Source organism: Heterodontus francisci, chromosome 36 (assembly GCF_036365525.1).
Source record: "Heterodontus francisci isolate sHetFra1 chromosome 36, sHetFra1.hap1, whole genome shotgun sequence".
NCBI classification, from domain to species: domain Eukaryota; kingdom Metazoa; phylum Chordata; class Chondrichthyes; order Heterodontiformes; family Heterodontidae; genus Heterodontus; species Heterodontus francisci.
This window is the reverse complement of record NC_090406.1, coordinates 1,129,732-1,141,966: the sequence shown is the minus strand read 5'-3', so window position 1 is coordinate 1,141,966 and position 12,235 is coordinate 1,129,732. Positions and strand designations below refer to the sequence as shown.

Below are 12,235 nucleotides of genomic sequence, written 5' to 3'. Positions count from 1 at the left end.
TGGACTTGTCCTGCTTTTTGTGGCACTATATACTCAGAGGGGAAACACTGGTATAGATTGGTTGGGCCTGTTTTTGTGTTGTAATGTCTGCATTTACTACAGTTCAATGTTGAGACAGAGGGCTCCTTCTCACAGATCAATCAGCTAATTCCTGTAGCACTATTTATTTTCATTGATGCATTTTTAGACACTCAGATCACAGATGAAGTGCTGAAAAATATAGTGAACAAATAGGGAGATATATATAGTGGAATTTTATTTCCACAGACCCACACATAGTGGGAGGCTTGTAGTGGGTCAGGAACTTTTCTGTCAAAGAAGCAAACTTTGTCCAGGCTGCTTAACTCAGCCACAGCGTTTACAGCCCAACCATTGAGAAAGGGAAGGCAGGATAATGCGATGAATCGTCAAAGGAAGGATTTCTGATCAAAGGAACTCCAACATGGTCAGTATGGATTCCTGAGGTTTCAGTAACCACAGGGGTGGGGAGGAGACCAGGGAGTAATGTCCCCCCCCCCCAGGGGTGGGGAGGAGACCAGGGAGGGATGTCCCCCACCCAGGGATGGGGAGGAGACCTGGGAGGGATGCCCCCCACCCTGCGTTGGGAGGAGACCAGGGAGGGATGTCCCCCCACCCAGGGATGGGGAGGAGACCTGGGAGGGATGCCCCCCACCCTGCGTTGGGAGGAGACCAGGGAGGGATGTCCCCCCACCCAGGGATGGGGAGGAGACCTGGGAGGGATGCCCCCCAGGTCTCGGACACTTACCTAGAAGTTCTGTGCAGGATCTGAGGGGCTGATCTTTTGTAGGGATGGTAAGAGGCGCAGCCTCTCCAACCAAGCAAGCATGGATTGAAGTGGCCGAGAATGTGAGCAGGAGTGTGGTCCCTCCAATCTGAAGACAGTGCTGCAAAAGGATCCAGGACCTCAGGAGGGCAGGAAAGGCGAGCGGTGTAACACTGTCAGGTGTCATGACCCACACTCTGACCTCCTCAGCATTCTCCTGCACAGCACTCCTAGACCAATACACCGTGCAGGTCCACTCACTCCGTGCAGGTCCACTCACTCCTCTCTATCCAGGCACCTCCTCACATCCCCATCTGAACAGCCAACACTCACACTCATCTTTGTGCCCTCTCACTCCCATGCCTCACAGTCTCCCTTCACAAATGCTACCATTTGCAGGTTGGAGGGATGCAGAAGGGTGGCCCCTCCAGTGACGGGCACCTTGATGGCCACTGGCAATGTGTGCCCACCTGGTTCACTGGGAAGGAGGCTGCAGATATCGACCTCCTTGCAGTTGGATCTCTGTGTGCATCTCCTCTTCCTTGTGGAGGGACAAGTGGCTCAGAAGAAGGCAGTTGATGCTGCTGGGGTGCGGCTGCTCTTGATCCTCATCAGAGGTCCAAGGTGTAGCTGGAGAAGTTGCTCCCAACACTATGGTCAAAACTAATAAGAAAATGCAGCTGAAGAGGGGAGGAGTGACTTCCAAGAAGTTGGAAAACACCTGTGAAGCAGTGAAAGCAGTCTGGCAGGAGGGGGGGGAGGTGCGGGGAGGAGGGGGCTGGCAGGAGGAGGAGGAGGGGCTGGGAGGAGGAGGAGGAGGATGAGGAGGGGCTGGGAGGAGGAGGAGGAGGAGGGGTGGCTGGGAGGAGGAGCGGGGGGGGCTGGGAGGAGGAGGGGCTGGGAGGAGGAGGAGGAGCAGTGGGGGGGGGCTGGGAGGAGGGGGGGAGGCTGGGAGGAGGAGGAGGAGGGGCTGGGAGGAGGAGGAGGGGTGGCTGGGAGGAGGAGCGGGGGGGCTGGGAGGAGGAGGAGGAGCGGGGGGGCTGGGAGGAGGAGGAGGAGGAGCAGTGGGGGGGGGGGCTGGGAGGAGGGGGGGAAGGCTGGGAGGAGGAGGCTCTCACCTGGCCATGGCTGAAGCACTTCAGTTTCACTGATCAAAGCCTTCCCAGCCTGTCAGTTTCACTGAAGAAGCTGTTGCCCCATGCGCTCACCGCAATGACATTGGCGAGTTGCTAGAAAAATAGGTGCACTGTTTGTCAAAGCCAGAATGCTGGGCTAAAACAGCATTTAGTTACCTGTTTGCATATAACAATTACTTAGTCGACAACTCCAAGGGGGTCCCCCACTCACCGGCAAACCCGCCCAGGTGAAATGTTGAAGTTGATGTCAATGGGATTTCGGGATTCCGACCTTAAGCTACTTTTAAGGGATTTAACTCCCTGCATGTACCTTTATCTGACTCTCCTTGGCAGTTAAAATTCTGAAAAACCCAACTAGAGACAGAGTCTGGAATTTCATGAACCCTGTAGGAATAGGAATGGAGGCGGGATGTGAGGGCCCATAAAATTGTGAGGGAAGGCAGGAGGGGTGGAGTGTCCCATTGCCTTCCAACACCATGGAGTTTTGTCCAGGCGGGAAAGGCCAACTGAGGCCCTTAGTGGCCAATGAATGGCCACTAACATTCAGCTTCCTGCCTCCGCTCCCATTCTCCGAAGCTCGGAGCGGCCGCCACCACGTGGAGACACTGCCAGGTGAGTCCTGGCAGCCTCCTATCAGACTTGAAGGGATCCCTCCTCTGGCGTAAATCTATGGCCCACAGAGGTGATGGCCGCCTCCTCCCCGGGGCCTGCGTCCTGGTCTCCGAAATCTTTGGCAGAGCAAAGCCTCCTGCAGTACCAGCAATGGCCACTGTTACTGGTGGCACTACTGGCAGTGCTGAACTGCTGCCCTCTGATTGGCTGGAAAGTACAAGAGACAGGCGTTTTTACCTTAAAGGGACAGCGTCCCTGATGGCGGGCAGTTAATCAGTTAATTGGCTGCTCAACATGGAATTTGGCCGGGGGTCTGAAACAGGGCTGAGGCGGCATTGCATTCCCTCCACCTTCTGAAAGACAGAGACAGGCGGGAAAGGACTGGGAGACAGAGAGAGAGAGAGGCACATCACTTTGCTATATGCACTCACCTGCCATTGCAGTTGCACATATCGCTCCCCTGGACACTGTTCACTGAGCCCATGAAGAAATGCCCAGCGCAGATCCAGACTTTGGGTGATTTCTATTGAAGAAATAAAATTACCTTATTGCAAATCCTGCCCATGTGAAACAGCGGATTTTAACACTCAGGAGCAGCCACCTCTTCACAAGTTAGTCAGCCACCTATTTGTTAACTCCCACTCAGCTGTGTCTCACTTGTTCACTTCATTCACACCCTGACACCCCCTTGCACCATCTCTGACCGCCTACATCATCCCTGACCCCCCATACTCCAACATACTCCTCACATCTTGAACTACCATCCCTGACCCTTCTGCTCACACCTTAATCCACCAAAGCATCTGTGACCACTTTCAGACCCAGAACCACACATCATCCCTTACCACCCCCACTGTCTAGTTCCTGAACCCCCTCCTCACTATCTCTGACCGCTCCCCCCCATTGCCCCCTCACTGACCGTTATGTTTTCTGTGAAGGATATTTCCAGTTTAACAACCTGCTGGGATAAAGATGGTTTTACTCCATTCACTCCACATGATTCCGTTGCCATGGAGAATCCTTCGGATCTGGAGTTTATAGGCGGAGGATGATTCCAAGTGGATCTTACAGGTCTCTGAAAACACCAACACCAAAGGAAACGAAAGCAAAGTCAGGGAATTGAAAAACTCTCCAAATCCCATCCTCAGTATCACAACTGTCCAATTAAAACCCGTTACTCTCGTCCCCTAACTCTCCCACTGAAGCTCATTTTCCTCATTGAGTTTAACTTGTCTCCCAGTTTGATTGTTGCTGTGTTCACATTTCTAAGTGGTAAATTGATGGGGATTCTGTTTGACTCTTTGGTTACCTTGTGCCTCCAATTCATTTGAAATGCAGATTGTCTGAAAAGAAAGATCAAATGGAATTACTTTACTTTTAACAGATAGACAGTGAATCTTAATTGTCCTTTGGAATCCCAGTTTCTGGACCAGATTTAACAATTAAACATAATCTTTCTGGAAATGAGTATAGTTTTGTAGGTTAAACTATTACCCAAGGAAGGATATAGTTCGAAAGGTTCACGAGACTGATTCCTGGAATGACAGGCTTGTTCTATGAGGGGAGATTGAGTAGAATGGACCTATACTTACTTGTGTTTAGAAGTATAAGAGGTGATTTTATTGAAACATATTAAATTATCAGAGGGTTTGACAGGGTAGAAGTTGAGAGATTGTTTCCCCCTGGCTGGAGAGTCTAGAATTGGGGGTCATAGTCTCAGTGTAAGGGGTTGAACTTTTAGGACTGAGAGGAGGAAAAGCCTCATCACTCAGAGGATTGTGAATCTTTGGAATTCTGTATCCTGGGGGCTGTGGATGCTCAGTCGTTGAGTATATTCAAGACTGAGAGACAGGTTTTTGAACGTGAAGGGAATCGAGGGATATGGGGAGCAGGCAGAAAAGTGGAGTAGAGGTAGATCAGTCATGATCATATTGACTGGCGGAACATGTTCAAGGACCATATTGGCAGATCTGCTGTTTCTGATGTTCGAATGTTCTAAACAAAGGGCCAGAAATTGCTGCAATGGCAGTTTGGGAGGCACGATGGAAATTCAACAGTTTCTCACCATTGAGAACGCCCCTAAATTCCTGTCACTAATGGCTGGGGAATTGATGGGGTAATGTCAGTGTGGGAGCAGTGTCAGAAATTAAATTACCCTGATTTATCAACTGCTAATGGAAGGTAGGTCAGAGAAAGTTTCCTGCTTCAAGTTAAAAAAAAACTTTACAAGAGATTGTGGTCCTTCTACCTGTTTCCACTTCCTGGCGTCAAGGCTTCGATACCGAATTTCATTCTGAATCTTTCTTTCTTCCGGCTTCTGCCAGGTCAGTATGAGCATTCCCTCAGATCGCACCAACTCAATTTCTTTGCCTCGCGGTGCATCGTACTTGACTGAAATAACAGTTTGAAAATGGAGAAGTCATCTTGATTCAATTACATTGCTCATAAAAATGCAGTTACTTGTTTTCTTGTTCTGTTCATCACTTTGCTGTGGTCAGAGTGGGGGTGAAGGGTCAGCTCAGGCAGTGGTCAGAGTAGGGGTGAAGGGTCAGCTCAGGCAGTGGTCAGAGTAGGGGTGAAGGGTCAGCTCAGGCAGTGGTCAGAGTGGGGGTGAAGGGTCGGCTCAGACTGTGGTCAGAGTGGGGGGTGAAGGGTCAGCTCAGGCAGTGGTCAGAGTGGGGGTGAAGGGTCGGCTCAGGCAGTGGTCAGAGTGGGGGTGAAGGGTCAGCTCAGACTGTGGTCAGAGTGGGGGTGAAGGGTCAGCTCAGGCAGTGGTCAGAGTGGGGAAGGGTCGGCTCAGGCAGTGGTCAGAGTGGGGGTGAAGGGTCGGCTCAGACTGTGGTCAGAGTGGGGGGTGAAGGGTCAGCTCAGGCAGTGGTCAGAGTGGGGGTGAAGGGTCGGCTCAGGCAGTGGTCAGAGTGGGGGTGAAGGGTCGGCTCAGACTGTGGTCAGAGTGGGGGGTGAAGGGTCAGCTCAGGCAGTGGTCAGAGTGGGAGTGAAGGGTCGGCTCAGGCAGTGGTCAGAGTGGGGGTGAAGGGTCGGCTCAGACTGCGGTCAGAGTGGGGGTGAAGGGTCGGCTCAGGCAGTGGTCAGAGTGGGGGTGAAGGGACAGCTCAGGCAGTGGTCAGAGTAGGGGTGAAGGGTCAGCTCAGGCAGTGGTCAGAGTGGGGGTGAAGGGTCAGCTCAGGCAGTGGTCAGAGTGGGGGTGAAGGGTCGGCTCAGATTGCGGTCAGAGTGGGGGTGAAGGGTCAGCTCAGGCAGTGGTCAGAGTGGGGGTGAAGGGTCGGCTCAGACTGCGGTCAAAGTGGGGGTGAAGGGTCGGCTCAGCCTGCGGTCAGAGTGGGGGTGAAGGGTCGGCTCAGACTGCGGTCAGAGTGGGGGTGAAGGGTCGGCTCAGACTGCGGTCAGAGTGGGGGGCGAAGGGTCAGCTCAGACTGCGGTCAGAGTGGGGGTGAAGGGTCGGCTCAGACTGCGGTCAGAGTGGGGGTGAAGGGTCGGCTCAGACTGTGGTCAGAGTGGGGGGTGAAGGGTCGGCTCAGACTGTGGTCAGAGTGGGGGGTGAAGGGTCAGCTCAGACTGTGGTCAGAGTGGGGGTGGCCTCACAGGTGATTGTTGTTGCTATTACAGCAGTTGTCAGTTTGTGTTACCTTGACCGTCAGAATACCATATTCCCAAAGAGTAAATGCATGACCAGGAGAAATATTTAGTTGTAAACTGAGGCAGTTATGATATTGAAATTGTTACAGGTCTCAGACACTGACCTACCACAGCCTGAGCAGGGACATCAGCCTCCAGTACAATGCTTGTGAATGAAAGAGTTTTATCATTGCCTGTTTCTGAGCAGCTTTGTTGTTGGTTTTGATTATCAGTTGTGACAGATACTGGCCACAGTATCTCCCTATCACTTGCTATGATTATGGTCAGAGATCCCGAGAGAGATCGGTGTGAACCCTGGAGAGATCGGTGTGATCCCTAGAGAGATCGGTGTGAACCCTGGAGAGATCGGTGTGATCCCTAGAGAGATCGGTGTGAACCCTGGAGAGATCGGTGTGATCCCTAGAGAGATCGGTGTGATCCCTAGAGAGATCGGTGTGATCCCTGGAGAGATCGGTGTGAACCCTGGAGAGATCGGTGTGAACCCTGGAGAGATCGGTGTGATCCCTGGAGAGATCGGTGTGATCCCTGGAGAGATGGCCAATCGCTCCAATACTCTGGCAAATTCACAGTGGGTATTTGAAGAGGTCCAAGAGATAGAGATGAAGATGAAGAAGAAAAAGTGTGCTTATGACAGATGAGAGGTAGAAAATACAATGGAGAACCAGGCTGAATATAGAAGTCGAGTGGAAATGAAAAAGCAAAGAGAGAGTATGAAAAGAGGCTGGCAGCTAACATAAAAGTGAATAGGCATATAAATAGTAAAAGGGTGGTAAAAGGTTGGAGTAGGGACAATTAGGGACCAAAAGGGGGATTTACGCATGGAGGCAGGGGGGAATAGCTGAGATATTAAATGAATATTTTGCATCTGTCTTTACCCAGCAAGAAGATGCTACCCTGGTCACAGTGAAAGAGAAGGTAATTAATACACGAGAAGGTTTTAAACTTTATGATGAGGTATTAGATAGGCTGTTTATATTTAAAGTTGATAAAGCACCAGGGCCAGATGAGATGCATCCAAGGATACTGAGGGAAGTGAGAGTGGAAATTGCGGAGGCTCTGGTCATAATTTTCCAGTCTTCTTCAGACTCAGGGGTGATGCCAGAGGACTGGAGAATTGCAAACGTTACATCCTGTTCCAAAAAAAGGATGTAAAGTTAAGCCCAGCTACTACATTTTAACTATGGTGGTGGGGAGACTTCTAGAAAAAATAATTTGGTACAAATGAATAGTCACATGGACAAATGCAGGTTAATTAAGGAATCATGTTTAACTAACTTGCTGGAGTTTTTTGAGGAGGTAACAGAGAGGGTTGATGAGGGCAATGCTGTTGATGTGGTGTACATGGACTTTCAAAAGGCATCTGATACAATGTTCTACAACAGAGTTAAGCAAAATTATAGCTCATGGAACATAGGAGCAGGAGTAGGCCATTCAGCCCATCGAGCCTGCTTCACCATTCAATACGATCATGGCTGATCATCTACTTCAATGCCTTTTTCCCACACTCTTCCCCATATCCCTTTATGTCATTGGTATTTAGAAATCTGTCAATCTCTGCTTTAAATATACTCAATGACTGAGCTTCCACAGCCCTCTGGGGTAGAGAATTCCAAAGATTCACAACACTCTGAGTGAAGAAATTTCTCCTCATCTCAGTCCTAAGTGGCTTCCCCCTTATTTTGAAATTGTGTCCCCTGGTTCTAGACTCACCAACCAGGGGAAACATCTTAGCTGCATCTACCCTGTCTATCCCTTTAAGTATTTTGTAGGTTTCAATGAGATCACCTCTCATTCTTCGAAACTCTAGAGAATACAGGCCCACTTTCCCCAATCTCTCTTCATAGGACAGTCCCACCATCCTGGGATCAAGTTTGGTGAACCTTTGTTGCACTCCCTCTATGGCAATAATATCCTTCCTAAGGTAAGGGGACCAAAACTGCACACAGTACTCCAGGTGCGGTCTAACCAAGGTTCTATACAACTGAAGCAAGACTTCACTACTCCTGTACTCAAATCCTCTTGCAATAAAGGCTAACATACCATTAGCCTTCCTAAATGCTTGCTGCACCTGCATGTTAGCTTTCCGTGATATATTGACAAGAACACCCAGGTTCCTTTGTACATCGACACTTTCTAATCTCTTACCATTTAAGAAATACTCTGCACATCTATTCCTCCTACCAAGGTGGATAACCTCACATTTTTCCACATTATATTCCATCTGCCACTTTCTTGTCCACTCACTAAGTCTGTCCAAATTCCCTTGAAGCCACTTTGCATCTTCCTCGCAACACACATTCCACCTAGTTTTGTGTCATCTGCAAACTTGGAAATATTACATTTGGTCCCCACATCCAAATCATTGATATATATTGTGAGCACCTGGGGCCCAAGCAATGATCCCTGTGGTACCCCACTAGTCACAGCCTGCCAATGCGAGAATGACCCGTTTATTCCTACTCTCTGTTTTCTGCCTGTTAACCAATCCTTAATCTATGCCAGTATATTACCTCCTATCCCATGTGCTTTAATCTTTCTAACCAACCTCCTGTGGGGGACTTGATCAAAGGCCTTTTGAAAATCTAAATATACCACATCCACCAACTCCCCTTTATCAATTTTGTCAGTAACATCCTCAAAAAACACCAACAGGTTTGTCAGACATGATTTCCCATTCATAAATCCATGTTGACTCTGCCCAATCAGATCATTATTATCCAAGTCTCCATTTATCACATCCTTTAGAATAGATTCTAGCATTTTTCCTACTCCTGATGTAAGGCTAACAGGTCTATAATTCCCTGTCTTCTCTCTCCCTCCCTTCTTAAATAGTTGGGTGATATTTGCTACCTTCCAATCTGCAGAAACTGTTCTAGAATCTGTAGAATTTTGGAAGATGATCACCAATGCATCCACTATCTCCATAGCTACCTCTTTCAACACTCTGGGATGTAGAATATCAGGGAATAAAAGGGACAAAAGCAAAGTGGATATGAAATTAGCTGAGTGAGAGGAAACAGACAGTAGTGGTTCATGGATGTTCTTCGGGCTGGAGGAAGGTTTGTAGTGGAGTTCCCCAGGGATCAGTGTTGGGACCCTTGCTCTTCCTGATGTATATTAGTGACCTAGACCTTGGTGTACAGGACACAATTTCAAAATCTGGAACAATTATCAACTGTGAGGAGGATAGTGTAGAACTTCAAAAGGACATAGAAAAGTTAGTGGAATGGGCAGACAGGTGGCAGATGAAGTTCAATGCAGAGAAATGTGAAGTGATTCATTTTGGCAGGAAGAACATGGAGAGACAGTATAGAATAAAGGGTACAATTCTAAAGGGGGTGCAGGAGCAGAGGGACCTGGGTGTATATGTGGATAATCATTGAACGTGGCAGGACAGGTTGAGAGAGCGGTTAATAAAACATACAGTGTCCTGGGCTTTATTAATAGGGACATAGAGTACAAGAGCAAGGAAGTTTTGTTCAACTTGTATAAAACACTAGTTCAGCCTCAGCTGGAGAATTATGTCCAATTCTGGGCACCGCACTTTAGGAAGGATGTGAAAGTGTTAGACAAGGTGCAGAAAAGATTCACAGGAATGGTTCCAGGGATGAGGAATTTCAGTTATGAAGACAGATTGGAGAAGTTGGGACTGTTTTCCTTGTAGAAGAGAAGGCTGAGAGGAGATTTGATAGAGGTATTCAAAATCATGAGGGGTCTGGACAGAGTAGATAGAGAGAAACTGTTCCCACTTGTGAAAGGATTGGGAACGAGAGGGCACAGATTTAAAGTGATTGGCAAAAGAAGCAAAAGCGACATAAGGAAAAACTTCTTCACACAGTGAGTTGTTAGGATCTACACTGCCGGAGAGTGGTGGAGGCAGGTTCAATCGAGGCATTCAAAAGGGAATTAGACTTTTATCTAAAAAGGAAGAATGTACAGGGTTACAGGGAGCAGGTAGGGGAATGGCATTAAGTGAATTGCTCATTCCGAGAGCTGGTGCAGACACGATGGGCCGAGTGGCCTCCTTCTGCACTGTAACAATTCTGTGATTGTGTAACAGAGACTCTATCCCCACATTAAGCAGATTCTGGACATTAACGGCCCCCCACAACCCTGAATTAGCAGAACTTCCAACAAAAGCTTTACCCTTGGCTGCAAATTAATCCCTCCAGTGACAGTTTGCGCATAATCAGATGCAGAAACTCTACTGATCAACTGTAATAATGAGTGGAAAACATCCAGCTCAGCCATCAGTGGATCAAGCAGATGGAGAAAATCTATTCTCCCCAAATGTTGGGATCTGGCACAAGGTCAACTCACTCGAGCTCTTTGGTACAATATATAACTTTTCCGATTTAACCCTTATGCCCCCAGCTGTTGCTTCCACCCAGAAAGTTAGATTCTTTTCCAGGTACAGATCATCACGGGGCACGGTGTACTTGGTTTCATTTCCTGCCACAAAGGACTTGCAGTTCTTGCATTTGTCGCAACTAGAAAAGAGAAGAGTGAAACACAATGTTATAAAACAAGAAAAAATAAACTGAAATGTGGCACAGAGTTACAGCGTCTTATCAGCTATTGATCAGTAATATTACCCTCTGCCACTGGCCCAGGAAAATTCAGGGGAAACAGTTACCCTGGTCCTCTGGGAATTTCATCAATTGACTGCTGACACGAGTTCAGGAAAACCCCAGGGAAGTGACTGATGTCTCAGTAGGATATTCAGCTATAGAAGCCATCACTGTCCAGTGTCTATTACCCCTGGTTTCAGTCGCCCTTCCCTCAGACCCCTTTATGCACAGGTGAGAATTACTGAGCTGGGGAAATCGAGAGTTCGAGCAGTGATATCTGCTCTCATTACTTCTCAAAGATTCAGATCACTGGCAGCTATCTGGACCCCACACCCTCCCCTCCCCTTCCCTTCCCCCATAACCCCTCCATGCCCTCTCACCCCCTGATCTCTTCACACCCTCAGTGTCCGCATGTCTCATCTGTACCCCCCATCCCACCCCGTCACTCCCACGCTGCCCCATTTTCCCGTTCCCCTCATTTCCCCCATGCTCCCTTGGCAGCAGCTGCAATTTTCAGTCAGGATTTTTCTTTTTGAAGGCTGCACTCGATCACATTCCACCCATTTCGCACTGGATTTACAACATTCCCTTCTCCAATGGGTATGTAAATGAGCTGACCCAGGAAATCCTTGTGTAAATAGCTGCCCATAGGAATAACAATGTAACTGATGTTGGGGAATTCTCCACTTGTACTGGGAGCCTGCTCTGTATCTCTCAGCAATGATACTGGCCCTCTGAACTATATTTAGCTCCTGTGTATGTTGACCTATGCATCACTGACCAGTAGCATAGCTTGTACTGTGGTAACTCCATTCCTGCAGTCCATGTGCAGTGCAGTGGTGCAACATCTCCACTCCGCTGTCTGTAACACATCAATCCAGATGGTCCGTCCAGGGCCCCTGGAATAACAACTCGGGTGAATTAGGAATCAGAGCAGTGAGGAGAGACTGGGAGTAGATACAGAGGCCGGGATTTCATGTTGGGCCGACGGGAGCCGGCCACCGAATGAAAAGTTGGTGGCAAACCCGCTTCCGCCTCTCCTGGGGATCCGACCCACATTTTACAGGTCCCCGGGCTTTAATTGTTCCGAGGCGGGATTTCCACCTGTTTGAGGGAGGAAGTCCTGCCTCATTGAGCTGCCGGCCAATCAGTGGGCTGCAGCTAGTCCCAGCAGTGCAATCAGGAGCGGTGGCCACTGCTGGGACTGCAACCCAGCTGAAGACGTGGAGCCGCGAGGACAAGTAGGTTTTGGTTGCCTTGTTGGGGGTAATCGGTCAGGCCCTGGCGAGGCAAGGGTGGTCGGTTAGGGGGAAGGGGGGGGGGGGGCGTGTTGGATGCTGGTGGTGGTTGGGGTAGCAGGGGTGGCCTTTCATCGGGCACCCTGTGCCCAATAAGCAGGCCCCCCCCCTCCCTGGGACGATCACAACCGCCTGGTTTTCATTGGCGGCTTTTCCTGGCTCCAGGACGCCCGCTTG

At 49.2% G+C, this 12,235-nt stretch overlaps 1 protein-coding gene across 2 annotated transcripts in view; it reads right to left on the bottom strand.

Annotated features, from left to right (window-relative positions):
• Positions 1-12,235, bottom strand: part of il12rb1 (interleukin 12 receptor subunit beta 1) — a 145,508-nt gene that overhangs the window by 51,464 nt on the left and 81,809 nt on the right. For both annotated transcript variants that reach the window (XM_068015946.1, XM_068015947.1), the window contains exons 3-8: positions 11,542-11,659; positions 10,510-10,679; positions 4,781-4,923; positions 3,842-3,875; positions 3,491-3,607; positions 2,964-3,055 (exon numbers count right to left, since the gene is read on the bottom strand). In XM_068015946.1, the coding sequence (XP_067872047.1) occupies positions 2,964-3,055; positions 3,491-3,607; positions 3,842-3,875; positions 4,781-4,923; positions 10,510-10,679; positions 11,542-11,659 (674 nt within the window). The remainder of the gene's footprint in view (positions 1-2,963; positions 3,056-3,490; positions 3,608-3,841; positions 3,876-4,780; positions 4,924-10,509; positions 10,680-11,541; positions 11,660-12,235) is intronic.